This window comes from Aphelocoma coerulescens, chromosome 23 (genome assembly GCF_041296385.1).
Source record: "Aphelocoma coerulescens isolate FSJ_1873_10779 chromosome 23, UR_Acoe_1.0, whole genome shotgun sequence".
Taxonomy (NCBI): domain Eukaryota; kingdom Metazoa; phylum Chordata; class Aves; order Passeriformes; family Corvidae; genus Aphelocoma; species Aphelocoma coerulescens.
Genome location: NC_091036.1, coordinates 80,859 through 104,139, shown reverse-complemented (window position 1 = coordinate 104,139; position 23,281 = coordinate 80,859). Strand labels below are relative to the sequence as shown.

Genomic DNA, 23,281 nt, shown 5'->3' with positions numbered 1-23,281 from the left:
CCGCAGACGGGCCTCGAATTTGCCATTTTTTGCCTTAAAACCGCCGCGAGGCCGCCTGGCCCTTTAAGAGCTCTCCCACTTGTAGCCGAGCGAGGCCGCTGCTCCTCCAACGCTCCGGTCCTCCGCCGTCCCGGCATGCCCTGCGCCCCCTCCTCCCCCCCATTTCCCGCCATTGTGCCTGGGCGCGCGCGGTGCCGCGTGACCGGGCGGGGGGAGCGCGAGGCGGCGGGCCCGGGCCATAGAGACGCGCGGCCGGGGGGGGGGGGGGTGGGGTGGGGTGGGGATGGTGGGATAGAGCGTCCCCCCGCCCCGCTCCGCCGGCGGCCGCCCCGAGTCCGCCAGGGCCACCCCGAGCCCGCCGGGCCCGGACAAAGCGCCGCCGCCTGCCGCCCCGCCCCTCCCCGCCTGCAGCCCCGCCGCGGAGCCATGTCGGCTAGCAGCCTCCTGGAGCAGGTAGGAGTCCCCCCGCCGATACCGGGACGGCCCCGCCGGGCGAGGCCGCGGCTCTGGGCCTAACGGGGGTTGCGCCCCGGGCCGGGCCGGGCCGGGCGGCGGCTGCGGCCTCACCCGTCTCCTGTCGCAGGGCCACGCTCCATTGTGATGCGGCCGGGCCGGGCCTGTCCCCGCAGGGCTCGACCCCGCCGGGACGGATCTCTCCCCGGGCCGGATTTGTCCCTGCCGAGCCTTGGGTTCCCCCGCCCCGACGGGTTTGTTTACCCACCCCGGGTCTGTCCCCCCTTCACCGGGCCGAGTCTGTGTCCTTACCCGAGCCGGGTCTGTCCCCCTGACTCACCGCTCTCCCTCTTTCTCTCCCCACGTCGCCGCCGTCGCGCCAGAGACCCAAGGGCCAAAGCAACAAAGGTGAGGTCCCGGGAGGGCGGGGGGGGGGGGGCCCGGCTGGGAGCGGGAGGATCCCGCCGCCGGGAGAGGGAGGGTCTACCTAAAACCTGCCGGGGGGGAAATAAACCCTGCGACCGGGCATGGCTGCTGGTGTGGGGATAGTTTGCAGGTGATGTCTGTGCGGTGGGCAAGTGTCTGTGTGCCGTGGGCTGAGTGTAGTGTGTTAGAATTGGCAGAAGTTCGTTATGTTACAGGGTTTGGCTTTAAATACTTTAAGCTATTCATTATGGGAGTTCATTGCATAGGTTTTTCTAACGTTACACATCTCTTCTCAGTACAAAACGGCTCTGTGCACCAGAAGGATGGGCTGAATGATGATGACTTTGAGCCCTACCTGAGTCCCCAGGCCCGCCCGGTGAGTACCTGCTGCAGGCAGGAGCACCAAGAGCCTGATGGTTTCCTGCTGCGCCAAGGGAGGGGAATTTGGCCTCCTTGTGTGTTTCCCATCTCCACTGATTGCATTTTGATGCTTGTTAGCTGCCTTAAATTATATCCTATCCTACATCTGCATTTCTGCAGGCAGAAAGCATCGACTGCCCTTAGATTGTGGTGGGTGAAGTAGGAAGGTTTTCAGCAACTTTCTGAGGCTGTGAGAACTTCCTAGAGTTGGTGTTCAGGTCTTTTTTTTTTCCAACGTGACTGTCTCAGAGTCACCATTTCTGCTCTTTCAGTTTTAGTGTTGTGCCTGTTTGGTTTCTGGCTCTTTACATCAGAGAGATACGCTGAGTTGGGTTGTGAAGGTGCTTCACGTGATGCTGCCACACTTTTGGAGGATCAGATCAACCTTCTTACCTGTACACCAAGTCAACTGATGATGCCTGTCAGGGGGATTTCTGTTTTTCACCAAAAAAAAAAAAACACAACAAACAAAAAACCCCAGAGTCCGCATGTGATGCAAGCGTTGAGTTCTCTTTGTGAGAACTTCGGTTACAAGTTGAGCCAGAGCATTTTGTGACCAGATCCTGGAAGTCAAACTTGCAGCTACTTTTCCTCTTCACTTTCTCTTAGATTAACTCCACTGTTAACTGGTGTTTGTTTGTTTTCCTTAATGAGCTGCAGGGGAGTGACACAGAACAGATGGAGTTCAGCTGATTAGATGTACAAGTGAGTACCATAGATAAACATCTGTAGTAGCACTGGAGCAGTCAGTTTATTCTCTTGGCTTCTCTTTCCAGTTGTGAGCAGTAAAAATAAGCTGTTCTGGTTTCCCCTTGCTGTATTTTTGGTTATTTTTACTAGTCAGTACATTATTTTTTTCATGTAAACATGATGCATGTTTTGTTGGAACACAGAAACAGATTTCTGTCTCAGTTAAATTTTCAACAAGTAGTTTCCTAGTTTGTGCTAAAGATCTGGGGATAAGTATTCTTTGTCATGTTAGTTGTTCATAATCTTCAGAATTCAGCCTGTCCATCAAGACAATTCACTGCATTCAGCTCCCCAAAGAGTTACAAGCCTAAATTCAGTCTTCATAGGGTGAGAGAACATTATTACTTTCTCAAGTCTTGAATAAAAGCAGCTACTTTCCTAGTAGTTGTTATTTAATGCTTTTTTTTTCTGTCTGAGCTATCAACATCCCTAATTTCCAGCTTCCTTCTGAATGTGGATGTATTTCCTACAAGTTGCAGTTTTATTTAGGTTTCCTAACGACAATGAAGGTTACTATAATTTTGAAGCACAGAGTATTTTACTCTATTTTGCATGCTTAGTGAAGTATTTCTGGATCTTTAATTTTTTTTGGTGTGTCTCAGGCTGGTAAAAATAGGTTTTAAAAATCAGGAAGCGGTTGGATGTGCCCCAGGAGGAAGAAACTGAGCTGGAGCGAGGTGAAACCACCAAGTTAACTTGGAGTGGAATCTCTGAGTGACTCTTGGTTCCTCATTGTGCTGTGTTGCTGGTCTGTATTCTATGAAATGGAGCCCAAAACCTCCAGAGCTCGGTCTGGAGGGAGGCAAAAATACACAGGTATCCAAGGGTGCACCTCTTTGCTGGAGATGGGAAAGGGAGTTAGAGAAACTGCTCTGAGTAATTAAATTAAATGAGTTTTGGAGTTGCTTTCCAAGCTCTCCACACACCTGTGAGGTAACCATGTTGTAAAGTTTCACTGCTCCTTATTCCCCACCTGCTCTCTCAGGTATGACTGTTACTTGTCAGTTCCCACGAGGTTACTGTGTATTGTAAAGCTCAGATACACAGTAAATGATTTCTCAACCCTTTAAAAAGGAAAAGCTCAACAGAAAGGCTCACTGAGAACCCTGCTTCTGGTCTGAGGTGAGGAGGAAAGTGAATTTCAGGAAATAACTGTGCAAAGAGTCTTAGTCATGGAGAGAATGAGAAGCTGGTGGAGTTTGATTTGCATGTTAATCAGCAAGCGTGTCAGTTGTGCAAGGGCAGGGGAGCAGAGCGAGGTACTGTGTTTGATAACAAAGCAGTGTTGGTGGTGTTCAGGTGGAGAGCAGCAGTGACTGTCCGAAATTTGCTCTGAGCTGCCTGTGCTCAACTCTTGAACTGCTCTGCTCCCTCCTTACTACCTGTATGTAGCTGCCTAGTACTCCACAGGTCATAGCTTAATACAGCCTGTGTTAAATATCTCGAAGTTGAACATAATGACAAGTGGGAAAATACTTTGAGATGACAAGAGGAAAGATTTTTATCTGATAGTGAGGTGCTTCGAGTGCTCCTGTGGAAACGAAATGGCTCTGCCTCAGGGTTGGGGATGGGCCAGCATGTTCCCGTTCCTTTAAAGATGAGTTTAGGAGAGAATATCTTACTCTTATCATTGAGGGGATTAATTTATGAAGGGACTTTGCTGGTTCAAAATAGTAATAGGAAGCTTTAAGTTCTTTCATTTGTCTTAGAAACTGGTGTCAGTGTTGGTGCTTTTGGACAGATTGAGCCCTGGGTTTAGCGGGATTGAGTTCCTCAGTTAGTAAAACCCTGGATGAGAGTGAGGTTTTCTTTCTGATTTGCTTTTGGGAGACCTTTGTGAAAACAAAGGTTGGAGAGAGCATCTCTGAGAGTTTTCAGGCAGTACTACAGAAATCTTTTCTGAACATGTGATGTTAAATAATTCCTGTTAATTTCTGTGAAGTCGGGGCTTGGTTAGCCCCAAACCTGTTGCTCTCCTGTAAGTAGAAGGTGGAGTGGCAAACCAGCTATTTCTGGAGGCTGCCAGAGCCATCTTGAGAGACTCCCTGGATTTCAGCGTGGCATGAAGTCCTCTGGGAGCCGTGCTTGGCACGTGAATACATGATTCAACGAAAAATGGAGCAGAGCCTGCTGCAAGCCAAGCTTTTAGCTGGGAATTGAACCTGCCTTTGATCTCGTCTACACTGGGCTGTTGTGTTAGGGGCTGGGCAGCAGGAGGCTGCTGCTCACAGGTTGAAATTACTCAGGATGATGTCCATTAGCAGGACTGGAACCACTCCCCGGAGGGGACCTGTGTTTTTGAATGGGAAATGACAGATGTTTTTCATGTAAGCAAATATTGGGGATGTCTGAGACTTCCCTAATTGTCAAATTAGGCATTTGTTTTTTTGTAACCTAAAGGCTGTTTGGATGTTAAAAGGGAGATCAAGGCATGACGCCCTTTTTTTTTTTTTTTTCCCCCCCTCTCTGGATTTGAAACCTGCTTGTGCTGGTGCTGTCACTGTGCTGTAAAAGGCTTTTATTGATTACCTCCCACTTTCAGGTAATTTTCAATGTGTGCCCACAGCACTAGAGAAGTTTGTGTTTTGAGGAATCGGCTTTAAATCCCTGTTTGTTTGTGATTTCTTGGAATATTGTGAAGTGTGGAACTTCAAATTGTAGGAATAAAGCTGTTTTCATGGCTAGTAAGTTAAAGAAAGGCCATCAGGGACACTCGTGATTTTTGCAGTGGGCTTCCACTGGATCCTTTTCCTTCTTAATTCCCTTCTCTCTGCATCCTTTCCCCAAATCCTGCCTGGAACACCATAATAAGGGTTAAGTATGTTACACAGGCAGGAAAAACCCTTGTTGGGAGTAGCTACAAGCAGAAGATGGTATTTGGATGCAAGGTAAGATACTGGTTTTTAAAGCCTGGGCAGGGGCCTCCCAGTGTCCCACACTGTATGTCAGGAGCATCACACGCTCCCGCCTTGGCACGGGAAGCTTTGTCTTTAAGCTTTCTGAGCCTTTGTCTTTAAGCTTTCTGGCAGTGGAACAGATTTTAGAGCCCTTGTAGCAAAGGAGGTGTTCAAGGCTGGGCCTGTTTATCTGCCCAGCCCTAAGGTAGGGAGGGGTGGAGCATGGGAAGTCTAAGCTGCCTTTATTCCTGGTCCCTCAAAATTGGTTCAACTCCTTCTAACAATTCAGTGCTTATGTTTTTGTGGTTTTCTTTCAGAATAATGCATACACTGCAATGTCTGATTCCTACTTGCCAAGCTACTTCAGTCCCTCCATTGGATTCTCCTACTCCTTAGGCGAAGCTGCCTGGTCCACGGGGGGAGATCCCCCCATGCCCTACCTGACCTCGTACGGACAGCTGAGCAACGGGGAGCCTCACTTCCTTCCCGACGCCATGTTCGGGCAGCCAGGGGCCCTTGGCAGCACTCCATTCCTCGGGCAGCACGGCTTTAACTTCTTTCCAAGCGGGATAGACTTTTCGGCTTGGGGGAATAACAGTTCTCAGGGACAATCCACTCAAAGCTCTGGCTACAGCAGCAACTATGCCTATGCCCCCAGCTCACTGGGAGGGGCCATGATCGATGGGCAGTCGGCCTTTGCCAACGAGACTCTGAACAAGGCTCCTGGCATGAACACCATTGACCAGGGCATGGCAGCCCTCAAGCTGGGTAGCACGGACGTGGCGAGCAGTGTCCCTAAAGTCGTCGGCTCGGCCGTAGGGAGCGGATCCATCACCGGTAATATCGTGACGTCAAACAGTTTGCCTCCGGCAACGATTGCGCCGCCAAAGCCGACCTCATGGGCTGACATTGCCAGCAAACCTGCCAAGCAGCAGCCCAAGCTGAAGACCAAGAATGGCATTGCAGGGTCAAGTCTTCCGCCGCCTCCCATAAAACATAACATGGATATCGGAACTTGGGATAATAAAGGGCCGGGGGCAAAAGCCCCGTCGCAGGCCTTGGTCCAGAATCTTGCTCAGCAGCCAGTGCAGGTGTCCCCACAGCCCATGGGCCAGCAGATCAGTAGTAGCCCACCGGTGACCCAGGCTCCGGGTGGGCAGCAGCCACAGGCGCTGCCGCCGCCAGCTCCGCTGCCTGTGCCACCAGCACAGCCCACCCGCTGGGTTGCCCCTCGGAATCGCGGCAACGGCTTCAGCCAGAACGGAGTGGACGGTAACGGAGTGGGACAGGCTCAGGCCAGTTCTGGTTCTCCTTCAGAGCCGCACCCGGTCTTGGAGAAGTTGAGATCTGTCAACAACTACAACCCCAAGGATTTTGACTGGAACCCGAAGCATGGGCGGGTTTTCATCATTAAGAGTTACTCTGAGGACGATATCCACCGTTCCATTAAATACAACATCTGGTGCAGTACGGAGCATGGCAACAAAAGACTGGATGCAGCCTATCGCTCCATGAACGGGAAGGGCCCCGTATACTTACTGTTCAGTGTCAATGGTAGTGGTCACTTCTGCGGTGTAGCAGAAATGAAATCTGCTGTGGACTATAACACCTGTGCAGGTGTGTGGTCCCAGGACAAATGGAAGGGACGTTTTGATGTCAGGTGGATTTTTGTGAAGGACGTTCCCAACAGCCAGCTGCGACACATCCGTCTAGAGAACAATGAGAATAAACCAGTGACCAACTCCAGAGACACTCAGGAGGTGCCTCTGGAAAAGGCTAAGCAGGTGTTGAAAATCATTGCCACCTACAAGCACACCACCTCCATCTTTGATGACTTCTCACACTATGAGAAACGCCAAGAGGAGGAGGAAAACGTTAAAAAGGTAACGTGTGTGTGTGTCTTGTCTGACTTCTGCAGGGTAAGAGGTGGTGGGGGCTGCCTTGCACTGGACAAGCTCTGGGGTGTGAAGGGGTATTAGCCTGTGGGCATTAGCCTGGTTTTTGGCTATCTGCCTGCTCGTACCTGGAACCCACACCCAAATAGTAGCCCCTCTTTTGTGGGGAATATGTCCAGAGAAGCCACCAAGGTGATCAGAGGGATGGAGCACCTCTCCTGTGAGGAAAGGCTGAGAGAGTTGGGATTGTTCAGTCAGGAGGAGAGAAGGCTTTGGGGTGACCTAATTGTGGCCTTCCAATTGGGCCTGACAGGAGCCCACAGGAAAGATGGAGAGAGACTACAAGAGCCTGGAGAGGCAGGACAAGAGGGAATGGCTTTAAATTGAGCGAATAGGTTTCGATCGGATATTAGGAGAAAATTCTTCCCTGTGAGGGTGGGGAGGCCCTGGCACAAGTTGCCCAAAGAAGCTGTGGCTGCCCCATCCCTGGAAGTGTTTGAGGCCAGGTTGGATGGGGCTTGAGCTGCCTGGTCGAGTGGAAGGTGTCCCTGCCCACAGCAGGGAATGAGATGATCTTTAACAGCCCTTCCAATCCAAACCGTTCCATGATTCTATGAAATGGGTGCCAGCACTTGGCAGAGGAGGGTGAGGAGCCTTGCCCAGGCCCTGCCTGTGATTGACTGTGCGTTGGTTATGCTGAATCTCAGTTTTCCCTGAGTGCTGTGTTGTAAACAAAATGTATTTCTGTGCCATTATCAGCTCCTGGATCAGAGCAGTTTGAAGTTGGAGACCAGCAGGGCATTTGGGAAGCTGTTAGAAACCAGAGCCGGGTCTTAGATTGGCTGCTAATCCACCCCCTGGCCACAGTGGGGTCAGCATGACAGATGTCACCCTCCACTTGTAAAACCTCCGGGAACAGCAGTTCCTGTCCCTCCCCAGGCAATCTATCCGTCTTCTTAATTATCCTTCCTGTAAGGAGGCTTTGTCTAATGCCCAACCTAAATCTCCCTCACCGTGATTGAAGTCCATGACTGCTGGTCCTGTCTCCGGTGGACATGGTCGTTGTGTTCCTCATGGCTCTGTTTGGGGCCATTGTGGGCCGTCACCGGCATGGCACTGCCAGCAGTTTGGCACATGAGCTGAGCTTACAACTTGCCTTGCAGCTGCTCTGGATGCTGCTCTCAAAGCCTGCTGTCATCATCTACTCCTTAATGATGCATTAATTGAAAATCCTGCCCCAAATTCAAGAACCACTGGGCTTGGAATCTTACTTGGGTTCAGCTGTAATAAAGTCACCTGGGGCTGCCCTTCTCCTCAGTGTGGGTCTGGCTTACGTTTGATCAAAATGATAATTATAAAAATTAGCATTAGCACAGCTGGCTGGGAGTTTGCCAAGTTTCCTGATGATCTCTTTAGTTTGAGCAATGGGGAATTTTTCACCCAAGACTTGAAGAACAGAATCAGGAGCTGCAGCTGGTCGCTGTGACAGTGAATGCAGTTTTTAATATTTTATGTATATTTTACATGGAGCATCTTATAAATAGTAACACTTAAGCGCAAAGGTGGTCATGTTTTGCAACTGATAATCAGCACTTGCGGTGCTTGGAGAAAGTCTGTAAGGGAGGAACAGTAAATGGCAAGGTGTGAAGGTGTAAACTGGTATTTAGTGAGGACCTGATTGTTTTGTGTGTTTTCACCTCCTAGAATTGTTTCACCACTGTGAGGGTGGTGATGCCATGGCACAGGTTCCCAGAGAAGCTGTGGCTGCTCCATCCCTGGAAGTGTTTAAGGCCCGGCTGGATGGGGCTTGGAGCAACCTTGTCTAGCAGAAGGCATGCCTGCCCATGGCAGGGGGTGGAACAGGATCCATCTGCAAGGTGCTTTCCAAACCTAAATCACGATGGGATTCTGGGATACCCTCCAGATCTGACTTCAGGGAGTAACAGTTTGCAGTGTTAAAGAGTCAAACCTTGGCACAGTGGGAGAATGCAGGGGAAGGGGGAAAATGCTCCTGAAGGACAGGTTAGGGAGGGAGAGAGAGAGGGATGGATGGATGGATGGATGGATGGATGGATGGATGGATGGATAGATGCATGGATGAAACGAGTTAATTAGTACTAAGTATGGGTAAGCAGAAGGAAAGGAGCGGAGAAGGCTTTGGGAAAAGCAGACAGAATGATGGGCTCTTCTTCCGGAAAGCTGCTGTGTTTGCTGTGTAAAGTCTGAAAATCAGAAATGTACTAGAAATGAGGCTTAGCAATATTCTTAAAGCTGTAAACCATCTTTATTCATCTTCCCAGTTGCATTTTGAACTCCCCTTGCTTGCTTCTCGAGATGTGCCAGTGTGGAGAGTCGGAAGCAGCAGGGATAGCTGGAACGCCGGCGCTGCCTTTCTGAACCATGTTTTAGTGGATGCAGCAGCAGTTGATTAGGAAAGCATTCTTTCTTTGCAAAGGAACTTAGTCATAGGTCTCTGGAATTCACAGATGAGAAGGGAGTTGTGTAGGCACAGTCGGTGTTTGCTCTTTGCCGTGTACTCACGCTGTGTTTCGTGCTCTGGGCCCCTGTAACATCCGGCGTGGAGGAAGTGACTCTTTGTGCCTTGGTCGTTCTTGCAGCAAGCTTGACCTCCTCAGTCACTTGGTGATGCAGCCTGGAACGTGGCTGAGGTTTCTGTAACTGCTCGTTCATGGTTTCATTGAGGACCAGTTATTTTTGCTGAAGGAGGGTTTTCTTTTTTCTTGGAGTGATTCTTACCATGGGACTAGAGATGCCAAAAAGCCCAAACCATGCTCTCTCTGCTTGAAGCATCTCAGGTATTCACTTGAATTAAAAAAAATATACAAGGAACCAGAGTTGAAGCACCGGGAAGTTAAAATGCTGGTCTGGCAGCAGCTCCCTGCCTGGTTTTTGTGCTGCTTTGTGCTGGGGAAATCCCATTGCTCCCAGCTCTTTTATCTCTCCCACAGTGTGAGATGTTGATGCTCTGCAGTTGTGTTCCTTGAAGCTTAAATGTCTCAAGGTTTGGCTTCTTTCGAACTTCTCCCAAGCTGGAATTGTTTCACTTGGCTTCAACTTGCCCAAACCTCTGTCTCATTTGCAGTTTGATTCCTGCTTGCTGCCCTAGCAGATGGATGAGCTCTTGTGAAAGTCTGGAACTCTTGAATATTCTTTTATACTTCTCACTGTTAGTCATTTCTTCAGAATTCCCTAAAGCAAGTCCAAGAAATTATATGAAAAATGTATCGTGTTTGTGCCATTTCCATTGTCCAGTGAAGGGAGAGGGGTGGGTAGTTAGTTCAGTGTTGAAAACACTGAAATAATCTTCTTTCTTTTCCTTTTCCTGTTGCCTGTGCCCAATCCTGTTCCTCTAAAGCTAATCCCCATTCCTTTTCCGTGTCTTGCTTTGCTCTACTAATCCAGTTTTTTAAAAGGTTTGAATGTTCTCCTGACCCAAAATGGTGGAGCTGACTCGCAGTGCAATTCCTGCCCGGTGCAGTCCTGAAACTCAGAACAGCTGCTTTTGTGGTAGAGCTTGTCACTGACTTCTTCCGTGTAAGAACTATTTTATCTTTGCTTTAAACAACCAAAACAACAACACAAATCCCCATGCCCCATGGTCATGCACTTGGATTTCTAGGAATGCTGCAGTGACCTTGGTGTGAAGACCTCCCATAATGATCTGCTTGGTATGAAATGTTGACAGCTTGTGTTTTGTATAAACGCAGTCAGTGGAAACTCTAAGGGAAGTTTGTTTAGGTTCTTTCTGCCTGCCCAGGCTTGAGATGCTTGGCTACTCACAGGTTCCAGGGATTTTAGGAAGGCTGTCTTGTGAAAACCAGTCCTGTGCAGAGTGCTCAGTGGTCAGGTTTGCAGCTGAGAAGAGAAACTTTGCACTGGGACTTTGAGTGTCGAATCAGGCTGAGCTATGCAGGATGGGGTGGGCTTTGGTGGGGTTTGTCATGCTGAGGATGGGCCTCAAAGCACAAAGGTGGGATTGGCCAGATTGGATCTGTTATTTCTGGAATTGTGCCACTTTGTGCTTCAGCTGATGCTGTATGCTGGTTAAAGGAGTATTAATAGTGGCAAGTGTCATTGCCTCCTTGGAACATGTGATTTAAGGGAAAACTGAGGGGTGTTGTGAGCCTGTTATGAGCCTGTTTGAAATGGGCAGGCTATTTCACAATCACTGGAATACATGAACGTTTTCTGATGGATTTTACAAAGCACTTTTTTTCTTCCCAATCTGAAATCTCAGAGGGGAGGAGAGAGAATATTCCCTATAGGTTGGACCAGCACTCTTTCCTCCTTCTGTTACAGCTGTCCTGGAGAATGCTGCATTTGCTTTGGCTTTACCATATTCCACAGGACAGTATTTCTTGACTATAAGATTCAGTTCCTGGATATTCTATATCCAGGCAGAGCCAGCTGTTCTCTGTGGCTGCAAGGGAGGAACACTCCTTCCAATCACACAGTTCCTTTCATCCAGTGATCCCAGGACTATTTGCTGTTTTCTACTCCAAATCCTGGCCATAGCGAAATTAATTGATTAACGCACCGGGACAGAATTTCCACTGGGCTGTTCAGCAATGCCTGTGGTTTCAGTTTATTTCCAGGCTGTTTAAATCCTGTAGGTCTGTGTCCAAGCTCATATATTTGCCCGGGAATGGAGGAGACAAACCGTTCTGCTTATTCCAGTGGCTTGGCACTGGCTGTTCGTAAGGAATACTTTGTGCTTATGATATGTTTAAGGCAGCCCTTAACAATACTCAGAGATTTTTGCTTGTGTTCTAGCTGTGTCTAAAGATAGGAGTAAACCAGAGGAGAAAACTTAGATCTGCCTGATGCTCTAATCCATGTTTTCTGCTGTGAGACAGGGAACTGTGTTTCCTCATCCCTAAAACAGGAGCAGCTGGGAGCCTTTTCACTGCAACTGAAGTGGAATCAGAGCAGTGGAAGAGCAAACCACTTGCTTGCACTTGCCTTGTAATCCTGTCTCTCCCTGTTAGTATTGTGTTAGAAGTCTTTAAAATAATATTTTAATGTAATGCTTGTTAATATTACAATATTTAAAGTTGACTTGTTGGCATTGGTTTAAGGGCCTGTTGAGATGCACTTATTACTGTTACCCGCAGCCGTAGGGAGGAGAGGAGAGACAAACCAGCAGGCAGGAATTGTGCAGCAGGATTGATTTATTTAATTATTTTACAAACTCTTTTATAGAGTTTTTTCTTCATAGTCTAATTGGACAAAGGATCAGCCACCCCCTGGGTGGATTGGCTAGAAATCCTAAGCATCCATTGTCAAAATATTTTTCTACTGTACCATAAACATAGTTCTACAAGGTCGCAGGTGTTCATAGTTTACAGAACTTCTGCTATTATCTTCCCTGAGAGAGAGATGTATCTCATGGCTTAGAAAGCAGCAGGAAAATTCCTTGCTAACAGCATTTTTGTATCCACATGCAATGTTTAAATTTTTTTCAATTGTTTTATCCCTGTCCATGGCAGAGGGTTGGAAGTTGAAGATTTATAAGATCCTTTCCAAGCCGTGCCATTCTAGGATTTGAGGACTGGGATTGGTGTTGGGCCAGACAGAGAGTGCAGGCCGTCTGCAATAGGGTTTCGCATCTCTTAGAGGTGTGGCCTCGAGCAGGGGGAATTTATTCCACACCCTCTTCTTGTGAACTTGTTTCCAACCTACTCGCCTTCTCAGTGTGGGCAAAGCTTCATGTCCTCCCACTCCAGGTTATCTTGGCTGGATGATTTCATCTCTGAGCTGCAGAATACCCTGAGCTAATTGTTCTTATAAATATGTTAATTGATTATGAACATACTAATGACTTCAAATGAATGTCTTAAATTAAAAAAAACCAAAATTTTTTCCCTTCAGCAGATGAGTTAAAATGGGGGAAATGACCTTAAACTGAAGGAGGGTAGATTTAGATTAACTATTAGGGAGAAATTAATTTTTGTGAGGGTGCTGTGGCCCTGGCAGGGGTTGCCCAGAGAAGCTGTGGCTGCCCCATGCCTGGCAGTGTTCAAGGCCAGGTTGGATGGGGCTCAGAGCCACCTGGGAATAGTGGAAGGTGTCCCTGCCCATGGCAGGGGGGTGGAATGGGATGGGCTTTCAGGTCCCTTCCAACCCAAACCAATCTGTGATTCTGTGATAAATTGTATGCGTATGGCTGGCAAGTTCCCTAGAAACACCGTGGAGGCCTTGGAATGCAGAAGGGAGTGTGTAAGGTGTCAGCAGTGGGGGTTGCTTTGTTTATTTTCCTCTTACTTTTTCCTCCAAGTTATCCCTGGATAACTTGCTGGCACTGAGGTTAAGAGCTACTGACAGAGGTGTGTATTTCAGGTTATTTTATTAACAGCTGCTTTCCCCAGAAAAGTATTTATCTTCCAAGCAAAACTCATTGCCAGCTGTTTCATTCAGTGTAAGCCCCAGGGCACGGTCTGGTTCAGTTCCCTGGATTTTTCCCTAGTGCAGAAGTACAGTGGGTCACAAGACACTGCTGAAAGCCGATTAGGATCCCAAGAAAACTGTTGAAGCGCGTTGATACGTGGGCAGTCCATCAAGAACAGCTCCATGCACAATGTTCCTTGTTCTTACTGAAACTGTAATTCTGCATCAGCTTTTTGCCTGAAAGAAGCCGCTTTCTTCTTTTCTGTCTCAGGTTCGTGAAGCTCCTTGTTCTGTGCCGTGTGGTCATTCTCACCACAATTAGTCCTCCCACTTTCCTCCATGTTCTGGTTTATACCTGGTAGTAATTGTGCTGTCCTATGGCTCTGTGAGTTAATAACGAATTCCTTAGTGGTGCAAACCACTGGAGGCTTGGCAGCTGGAACAGTGCCAGCACCCTGCTCTACCACAGCATTTCCTAGAGAAGTCCCTGTTAAACAAGGATGGTCATTATCCAAACTGATGCCTGGGATAGAGAGTTGTTTGTAGCTCCTTCCAGTGACTAATGCCCAGTATGAGCCTTTTTAATTGACATATAAGTCATGTAACAGTGTGCAGTTAATAATGAACCATTTGGGGTTTGTGCAAGAACTTGAACATTTCTGATTATTTTTAATTAGATTTTTTTTTTCCTTAAAAGCACAATGCTGAACTGCTTTTTTGTTTGGTTAACTGCAGAGCTATTGTAATGTAATCCCGGTTTGGAAGACTTAGATAAAATCTACCTAAGACTCTTGTCCTATGTTTCTAATCTTGGGGGGAAAAGAAACCACACTCTTAAGTTTCCTTCCCTGTATCTGTGTACAGAGGGGGAAGGCTCTGATCTCTCCATCTCAGCTCTGTTATTTGTGGTACTATCTGTAAAATGCCTTCAGAGAATTTCCCATCATCATCTCAAAAATAAGGAAATCATGGAGTCCTGATCATCAGCCTTTTGGCTGCTGCAGCCTGATTTGGAGTTCAGCTGACTTTATGAGCCGTGTTCTTGATACACTTAAAGGAGGGGGGAAAAAAAAATCAAATACAAAATTCCATTCCAGTGAATGTGGCTCTGTGTTCCCATCCAAGTGGCTATAAAATGACAGAACACATTATAGGGAGCATTGGCTCTATTACTTGAGCTTGTGAATTCAGCTCTTCATGGCTGACCGAAGCAGGCAAATAGATCTCCTCTTGTCCTCTCATAATACAGAATATTGTGGTGTGTTTTTCCTGTAGCGTGAAGTCTCTTCTGTCTTGTTTGGGATGGAGGTGGTGTTTAAGCCTCAAATACAGGACAACTGCAGTGGATCAGATCAAAGTCTGGGTAAGTGCTTCTCAGGTGGCTGCAGGAGCTGCACATCTGCCGGGCACAGAGACAGACATTGCTTGGGCATCCCTGCTCTCTGTTTCCAGGTCAAAAGCCCTGTGTGCAGCTGGCAATAACACGGTTGAGAGCAAACACCTGTGAGGACGGTACAGGCACATATCCACCTCCGAAGGTTTTCCTTCCCTTGAACAGTATGTGGCTTTGGAACTTCCGTAACCCCGAGGATGTACCTTTGTCTTTATGAGTTCATTTTCTGTCCAAGATCTCGATGCGCTCCTTGAGCATCCAAAGGATCTCCAGTTCTTCAGCTTAATAATGTGTTGCGTGGGGAAATGTGTCCTTTTGGTTTGCTTTGGGTCTGCCTTGTGATTTCCCCGTTGTTCTTGTGTGAGGAAAGGTGGTGAGCAATTATTTCACTGTCTTCTCTGTGCGTACTCTGCTTTTCCAGTCATCTGTCTTCCAGGCCAGAGAGTTAGAGCACAGTGGCTCTGCAGATGGAAACGCTTCTGTCCCTTGCTCATCCCTGTTTTTCTTTGACCGTTTTCCAGCTCTGCTCCATGCCTGTGGAGATGGAGAGGAGCAGAGCTACACTCTGCTCAGGATAGATCCTGTCTGGGATGTCTGTAAACAGCATGGTGCTATGTTTTGTTCAGGGTGATACTGTCTTTTCTTCAGGGTAGGCAATTTCCTGGAGTTACAGATCGTGTTTCCAATGGTTAATAGTCAGTTTGGAGCCCGTAATCTTGGAGTTAGGGTAGGGATTTTCTGCACATGCATAGTTTAATTTTTCTCAACCAGGTAGACCAAGTGTCCTGTAAAGTTCAGCAGCTTTTTCTCACAAAGTCGTACACTTAGTCAACTGCTCTTTTTATTACCCTGAATAGCTTAATGTCATCAGTAAACTTGGTCACTGTTATTCACTCCTCTTTCTAGATGTTCTATGAATATGTGGAGCCACAAATTCCACTGAAGCTCCGTGGGTTTTCAGTCCTTGGCATTACACCTGCATGGTGTGACAGAGGGCACTGCCAAGGCTTTGTTAACTCTATGGCAGTGAAGATTTTGAAACATGAAAGTGGAGTTCCTTCCTTTTCTAAAGAGGTTTTGTGGCACTCGTACTAAGACTTCTTGTCTGAGCGATGGCTTAAGGTAACCAAAGTAACAAAATGCATTTCCCTTGTAGTGATGGGGAAGAGTAAAAAAACTCCCTGGTTGTTGAAGACCAGGAGAATTTTCTTTCTTCCTAATGACTAGAAAGGACTTGTGCCATTTTGCTTGTGCTCCAAAGTCAGCCAGTCCAGTTCCAGTCTGTGTTGTGAGCCCAGTTGTCCTCCCATGGAATGCCACTGGTAATCCTCCCAGCTTGCTGTGTCTCCTTTGTTCTAAATATTCATGCATGTTCTCAGCTTTTCACCATTCTGTTTCCTGTGGGACAAGAGTCCCTATGTGAGAGTAATTGTAAATGTTTATGGGAATTGGCCTGCTTTATTCAGGCAATTAAATGTGATGTTTAGGCAAGAAGAGGTTTGTTCTTTGCAATTGATTGCATCAGTTTTAAAAGGTGCCTGTAAAGATGCTGGGGAACAGCAGTGTGCCTGAGGATATCTGATAGCTCAGACCACCTTGTGTAAACCCCCCTCTAGGGGAAGAGCCTTGGATGTCTTCATGCCCTTCTTGTCCTGGGCTGGTTGCTCTGACATGGAAATTAAGTGTCCAAGGCCATGTGTCTCTTCTTCGCTCCTGCTGCTTCAGTGCTGTGAGTTTACCCTGTTTGGAGTTCTGTGGATATTTGGGTTTGCTCTGTTAGATTTTGATCTGTAGAACTAAAGGCCTGTCCTGCTCTGATGAAGAATCACTTTTATTTCTGTTATCTCCTGTCTTCCTTGGTGCTGAGCCCCATTAAGTGAATGGGAGGTAGGATGAAGGTGTCAGGCTATAACCAGATCGCTACCTGATTATTATCCCCTTTTCTAGACTAGGATGTAGCTTTTTTTGTAACCCTGATGGCTTTCTAATGCTGACAACAGGGAAAAGTCATGTTTGGTTTGTAAATACTGGGACTCGAGGCTGCTTGTGGAGCATAATATACAAGTGATGCATCATCCATCATTTGTGCTGTGTCTGTTCCTTGAGCAGATCCTGCTGGGAAGGTCATGGGCTTCAGTAACTCCTGATTTCTAAGGCAGTGATCTAAGATGTTTGCCTTGGAAATCCCACTGGACTGCTTGGCTGGGATTGCATCAAACAGCAAAGTGCGACATCATGGCCTGAGTGGGGCTGTTGAGGTGCCTGATTAGTGAGAGGGGTGGGTGTGGGTGTGTGTTTATTGAGGCCAGGGTTTGATTATAGGCTCCCCAGAGAACGGTCATGGGCCCCAAGGCTGCCACAGAGCTCCAGAAGCATTTGAACAACACTCTCTGGCATGGGGTGGGATTGTTGGGGTGTCCTGTGAAGGGGCAGGAGCTGGACTCAATGATCCTTATCGGTCCAACTCAGGATTTGGGTATCTCAGCTTTTTAGGGAATGATACTGCGAGCTCCGATGCTCCAAAGAAGGAATCTCCTGCCAGTTCTTCTGTGAGCAGGCACTGGGCGAGTGACGCCTTTTGCTTGGAGGACCTTCTTAGGCTGAACTGAGACTGTGCCTGACCTGGCCTGCCCAAGGGCTTTGGGCTGTGCTCCAGCTCAGGCAGGTCCCAACAAACCAGGGGCAGCCCTTGTCTCTCACTGTCATCTTGTCAGGTGCAAACTCCTGAGCCTTTTGTTTTTTTCTCCCTGCAGTGTGAATAGATAAGGGGATCTCTCCTTGCTCAGTTGCTGTTATCAGGACCTGGCTTGTGACATGGCTGCAGCCCCTGGGGACAGTGGTGATAGGACTGAAGTTGCTTTGAGTGGTGTGATTAGAGAGGGCTCCTGTTTGCATACTTGCCCTTTGTGAGCAGAGGATTTGAGCCATGGCACATACCAGCCTTTCCCATGCCATGCTGCTCTTTGCCCTTCCTGTTCCTGAGGGTTTTGACAGACGGGGATGAATCTGAGCAGGTGTCTTTCTTGCTCCTCGCATGTGGATCAATAAGATGCAGCCCAAATTTAATGGAAGTGCAGCCAAAGGGCATAAAAGGGATTCCTGATGGAATCCCTTTGCTCTCCAGGGATTGTATCCCAGAGCAAGCCCAGCGTGCGTGCGCAGATGCCGCTCTGCCTTCCGGGGCTGTTGCGTAGCTGTGGGCTGTGACTTACCCTGTTCCACAGCATGTGGATTCAGAGGAGGATGAGCCAGGAAGGACAAATGTTTGCAACCTGGTTGAGCCTTGCTGCGTGTTCTGGTAGATCTGTCTGGTGGTTGAAAGCTCACTGTAACACCCCAAGGACCAAGATGTCTCAGACCCTTCTGCTCCACTCAGGTGAGACCTTACCTGCAGAGCTGCATCCAGCTCTGGGGATTCCAGCGTCAGAAGGATTTGGTGCTGCTGGAGCAGGTCCAGAGGAGGCCGCAGAGATGCCCTGAGGGCTGGAGCCAGGCCGGGAGAGCTGGGGGTGTTCACCTGGAGAGGAGAAGGCTCCAGGGGGACTTCAGAGGCCCTTCTAATGCCTAAAGGGGCTCCAAGAGAGCTGGAGAGGGACTTTGGACAAGGGCCTGGAGGGACAGGACAGGGAGGAAGAATGGCTTCCCACTGCCAGAGGGCAGGGTATCAGATGGGATGATGGGAAAGAATTCTTTCCTGTGAGGGTGGTGAGGCCCTGGCACAGGATGCCCAGAGAAGCTGGGGCTGCCCCATCCCTGAAATTGTTCAAGGCCAGGTTGGACAGGGCTTGGAAGAACCTGGTCTAGTGGAAGGTGTGCCTGCCCATGGCAAGATGAGCTCTCAGGTCTCTTCCAACCCAAACCAGTCTGGGATTCTGTGGTTTTGGATCAGGGATCCACCTCCTTCCATATCCAGCCACCTTTCCTCCATTCTCCTCTGACTTGCTCCTTGAGGTAGCCCCTTGACTGAAGGGCAGTGGGGACCTTTTGGGCACCCCATTCCCCAATCCAAGCATACAGCAGGTCTGAAGTGAAGATGTTCACTTTTGTCCCCTCTCTAGCTTGAGGGCATGGGGGCATTTGCTCTAGCCTCTGTTCTGGCACACTGGTGTTTAATGGGGGAGTTTCACTGGCTCCTTGTTAGCTGCACGCAGGCCTTGGTAGCAGCATCACCTTCTCAGCGGGAAGAGGTGATTGATCAGGGTCCCGCTGCTCAGCTAACAGGGTGATGTGTGCAGCAGGATCCTTGGCCACTGTCCTAGCCCAGGACACTGGCCCTGGAGATGCACAGGGGGTGATTGAACCTGGCAGCCGGCTTATCCCGTGTCCGCATTTGGGAAGCAGGGGCATTAGCTCAGGCAGTTGCAGCTGCTTCCCAGAGGGATGCGTCACATTGCCATCTGTCCCTGTGTAACATAACATGCTGGCTGCTGAGCCAGGAACAGGGCTTGGCACCTTCCTTTGGATTTGTGGCTCTACCCGCAGTGCTTGTTGTGCTCCGTGTTCAGGCCTGGCTCTGCTTCCCACCCTGGCAGTTGGATTTTGCTGTGGTGCAGTGGCTTTTTTGGCATTGAAGGAACCTGCAACAGACTTGGGCAGAGTTACAGGAAAAGAGGGGAATTAAATCAACTTACGTTGGGTAGCTGTTCTTGATGAGAACATGTGCCTTGATCTGATCCCTGTCCCTGGAAGACAGCAGAGGATCATGCTGCGCTCACTTTGCATCCTGCAGAGGAATTGGAAGGGAAGCCTCCTCGGGTGTGTGGCTGAGAGGCCAAAGCCAGTGGAGTTGTTCTGAGCTGGAGGCCAGGCCTCCCTTTTTGGGAAGGTTTCTAAGCATAGATGGCCGCACGTGCTGTTGTCCCGGGACTGAAGCCGTTTTGGTTTGGGCTCTCCCTGGATTTAGCAGCGGCAGAGGATGGGGTTTCCTGTAGCAGCCTGTGTGCTCGTGGCAGAGGTTGTATAAGCTGCCAAGATGGGAAGGTGCCTCCCGTCACCGGGTTAGCATGGGACTGTGGGAAGCAGGCAGGGAACTCTGTTGCTGCCCTTATTGCAGGGGATACAACTCCAGGCAGAGCAGTTGACTTGCAGGGAGACATCCTGAGCTGAACCAAAGCACCAGGTTCAGAGCCCTGACAGCATCTCCTCTCTGAGTGAAGAGGGAAAACCTGCTGCGACTGTGGGTACCGGCTGCAGGTGTGGCTTTGCTGTGAAAGTGGGAGGGACTTGGCACCTCTTGGACTGGCCGTGTGGCTATGGACTCACTCAAGGGGAGGCGGAGATGGACTCACTCAAGGGGAGGCAGAGCCCCACAGTGCCTGTCGTGCTCAGACTACAGGGACCTGCCTGTCCTCAAGGAAGAGGGAGAGCCAGGGAAGAGCATCAGCTCAGGGCCCTCTGGCTGCTGACAGGTTTAATTTCTGAGGTGGTGTCTTGTGATTTGGGAATGACACTTCAAATACCTCATAACCCTTTGGGGAAGCCTGGACCAGCTTCTTTGAGAGCTTCTCCGTTAAACCCAAGCAGACCCCAGAAGAGATGGGCATGGAGTGCTGAGAACAGCAGAGAGGGGGTGGCAGCCCTTGGTGCCTGGGGGTATTTGGTGCTGTGCTGCCTCTTTGTTCAGGTGCAGGTGTTTGGACACAGAGTGGTTCCGCAGTGCTGGAGGAATACCCAGGGGCGATAGCAGAAGTCGGTGGGAAATTCCTGTGAAGTTCTTGGTTTTTGAGTGAGATGCCATCAAGTGGTATCAAGGAGGTTTTCTGCTGGGGGGTGGGATGGTTTCAGTCCCTGCAGACCAAGGCTGATGTCAGTGCTCCCTGGGTTTGAGCTCCAGCCTGCTTTGATGCTCACATGGGAATTCAGGTGGAGTTTTTTCATAAATCATGGAATGGTTTGGGTTGGAAGGGACCTTAAAGACCATCTCATTCCAATGCAGAAACACCTTCCACTAGACCAGGCTGCTCCAAGCCCTGTTCAACATGCTCTTGGACACTTAGAAAGATGAGGCAGCCACAGCTTCTCTGGGCAACCTGTGCCAGAGCCTCACCACCCTCACAGGGAAGAATTTCTTCCCAGTATCCCATTCTAACCTGCCCTCTGGCAGTGGGAAGCCATTCTTCTTTGTCCTGTCCCTCCAGGCCCTTGTCCAAAGTCCCTCTCCAGCTCTCTTGGAGCCCCTTTAGGCATTAGAAGGGCCTCTGAGGTCTCCCCGGATGAAGACCCCCCAGCTCTCCCAGCCTGTCTCCAGAGCAGAGGGGCTTTAGCCCTGAGAGCGTTTCCATGGCCTCCTCTGGACGTTTTCCAGCAGCTCCACATCTTTCTGATGTTGGAATCCGCAGAGCTGGATGCAGCTCTGCAGGTGGTGAATCACCTGGAATGAGGGAAAAAAGGAGAATGAGCTGTTGGACCTCAGAAATGTCACATCCCTGCAATGACTGGATGCAGTAGCAGCACCTCTTTTGACAAGAACACTGCTCTTTCCCTGGCTTTGCTGGCTATGGGACAGGCTCCATGGGAGTGCCAATGGTTGGAATGCTGATGTGTAAGAGCGGTGAATAAAATTGCTCTCAGCTAATATGATCTCTGTTATTTCTTTTGCAGGAACGCCAAGGCCGTGTCAAGTAAAAGGCAATTCCTCCTCCACAGACTGCAGCAGACATTGCATCCCAGCTGTCTCTCAGAGTAAGAAAGGAGCAAGAACAACCCAGAGAGAATTAGGACTTTTTTCTTAATTCCTTTGACTTCAAAAAGACTTTTACAAACTTCCAGTTTAAAAAAAAAAGTATTGGAATATCACAAGACATAGGACTGAAAAAACAAAAACAACAACAACAAAAAAAAATCCCTTCTAGGTAGAGTAGAGGTAAAACCTGTCCCCTTTCTTTTGGCTTTGGTTGTGATTTCAGAGCATACGCTTTGTTTTTTGTCTTTTTACTATGGTTTTTGGATTTTCAAGTCCATAAGTGGCATATGCCTTTTTTTTCTCTAATTTTTAATCCCACCGTTTCCCCTCCTTCCACCCTGTTGCCCCTCCTTCCCTGGTTTTGACATTTGCACTTGGAACACTGAATTATAACATCCACCATACAAAGTGGAGTAACTTTATTTTTCTTTCTTTCGCCGGACTGGAAGAGGAGGAATTCCATGAGGAAGTTGGGGTTTTGGCCTAAGAAGAATTGAACAGAAAATTGCCCATAAGGTTATGTCTTAAAGGTGGTTCATTTTTCTCTGACCTTTTGTTACTCAAAAGTCAAGTACTAGGAGTCCTAAGAGATGTTCTGTTCTTGTGCATTATATGGATTTAAAGATTAAGTCTGGATGAATTTGATTTTTTGAAAGCTGAGACCAGTGGTAGAAATCATTTTATTTACAGGAAAATGAATTTTGGACAATAAAAAGCCCAAAACAAACAATCCAAGGAAGAAATATTGTAAAATGTGTAGTGACTATGTTTCAGTTTCTTGTTAAGCCAGTGAGGAATGGGCGTTGCCTTTCTTTTCACCATTAATCACTTCTCAATAATAAATGTGAGATCCTGTTGAGCATCACTGTTGTCTCCTGCTCCCTTCCCCGTGCTGTCAGCTCCTTGGATTCCAAGTATTGGAAAAATACCTCAAGAGAAGGAGTGGAGAGGTGCTTTCCCTCGGGTTTGAAGCAGGCTGCTCTCACGTGGGCATCCCCAGCTCAATCATGCATCTGTTCCTAGCCCTTTGGGATACTTGCAGCCCCCTGGTGTGGCCTTGCTCCAGGTGTGAGGGGCAGTGCCCACCTGGCCTTGCTCCCAGGATTCCTTCCCATGTATCGGCTAAGTTGGGAATGATCCAGCTCCTTCCAGGTGTGGGAAATGCAGACACCTCACAGCCCCAACCCTCTTTCCTAGGAAAACCACTCATTGTCAAGAAAATAATAAAAAAAAATCCTCCCTCTTCCCCTTCTCTTGTCATGGCCCCTGCTGCTCATTTTTGGTGGACTCCACCTCTGTTCAGTGCCCATTGCTCCAGGAGCAGACTAACTGTCAGATCCCCTCCGGTCTGACAAGGGCTGCTCTGGAAATGAGGCCAGGTGTCCTGGGGGCCTGGGCAGCATCAGGGCCCCCAAGTGCCAGCAGACTTGCTGACTGGAACTTGTTACGTGCGTGACGGAGTAAACCCTTACCGGCCGCCTTTGCCCTCCCTTTGCGCTGGGGAAGGGGCTATGAGGGAGCCCTGGGTAAGAGGTGATGCAGAGATGGTGTCATTTGGGGCACCCCAATGTCACTGGGAGAGTGGAAATGCAGAGGAGAAGGTAAGTAGGTTATAAGAGGGCTTAGGTGGGGTCTTCACAAAAATGGGAGGTTACAGCCCCAAATGCTTGGAAATTTAGGGAGTGTGTTTGTGCAAAAAATATAAAAACCTGTAGCTTTTGTTATCTTTATATATATATATAAATTTTAATTAAAATTGATTTCAAAATACAACCCTGTATTTACTGTATTTTATACAGGATCTTGGACTATAAGAAATTTTGAATATAGATATATAGGGTTTGAAAATGCAAATACAATTTTTGTCTATGTAAATTAAGCAACAAAGGGCTTGAAAATGGAAGAAAATACAGTATCTTTAAAGGCAATAGAAACAGCTTAGTGCTTCCGTTTTTTC

The 23,281-nt window shown here is 48.5% G+C and overlaps 1 protein-coding gene across 2 annotated transcripts; it reads left to right on the top strand.

Moving 5' to 3' along the window:
* The first annotated feature begins 283 nt into the window (after positions 1 to 283).
* YTHDF2 (YTH N6-methyladenosine RNA binding protein F2) lies at positions 284 to 22,189 on the top strand. Of its 2 annotated transcripts, XM_069035967.1 has the most exons (5): positions 284 to 453; positions 837 to 861; positions 1,176 to 1,255; positions 5,264 to 6,829; positions 21,243 to 22,189. In XM_069035967.1, the coding sequence occupies exons 1-5, from the start codon at positions 427 to 429 to the stop codon at positions 21,264 to 21,266; spliced, it is 1,722 nt and encodes a 573-aa protein (XP_068892068.1). In that variant the 5' UTR covers positions 284 to 426; the 3' UTR covers positions 21,267 to 22,189. The 2 variants fall into 2 exon arrangements, with proteins under 2 accessions (XP_068892068.1, XP_068892067.1); XM_069035966.1 differs by lacking the exon at positions 21,243 to 22,189 and having other exon boundaries at positions 5,264 to 6,940.
* Positions 22,190 to 23,281: the final 1,092 nt, after the last annotated feature.

Coding starts and splice junctions, on each gene's coding strand:
- YTHDF2 (XM_069035966.1), top strand. CDS start 427: ATGTCGGCTAGCAGCCTCCTGGAGCAG. Junction 454..836: donor CTAGCAGCCTCCTGGAGCAG/GTAGGAGTCCCC, acceptor CCGTCGCGCCAG/AGACCCAAGGGCCAAAGCAA. Junction 1,256..5,263: donor TGAGTCCCCAGGCCCGCCCG/GTGAGTACCTGC, acceptor GTTTTCTTTCAG/AATAATGCATACACTGCAAT.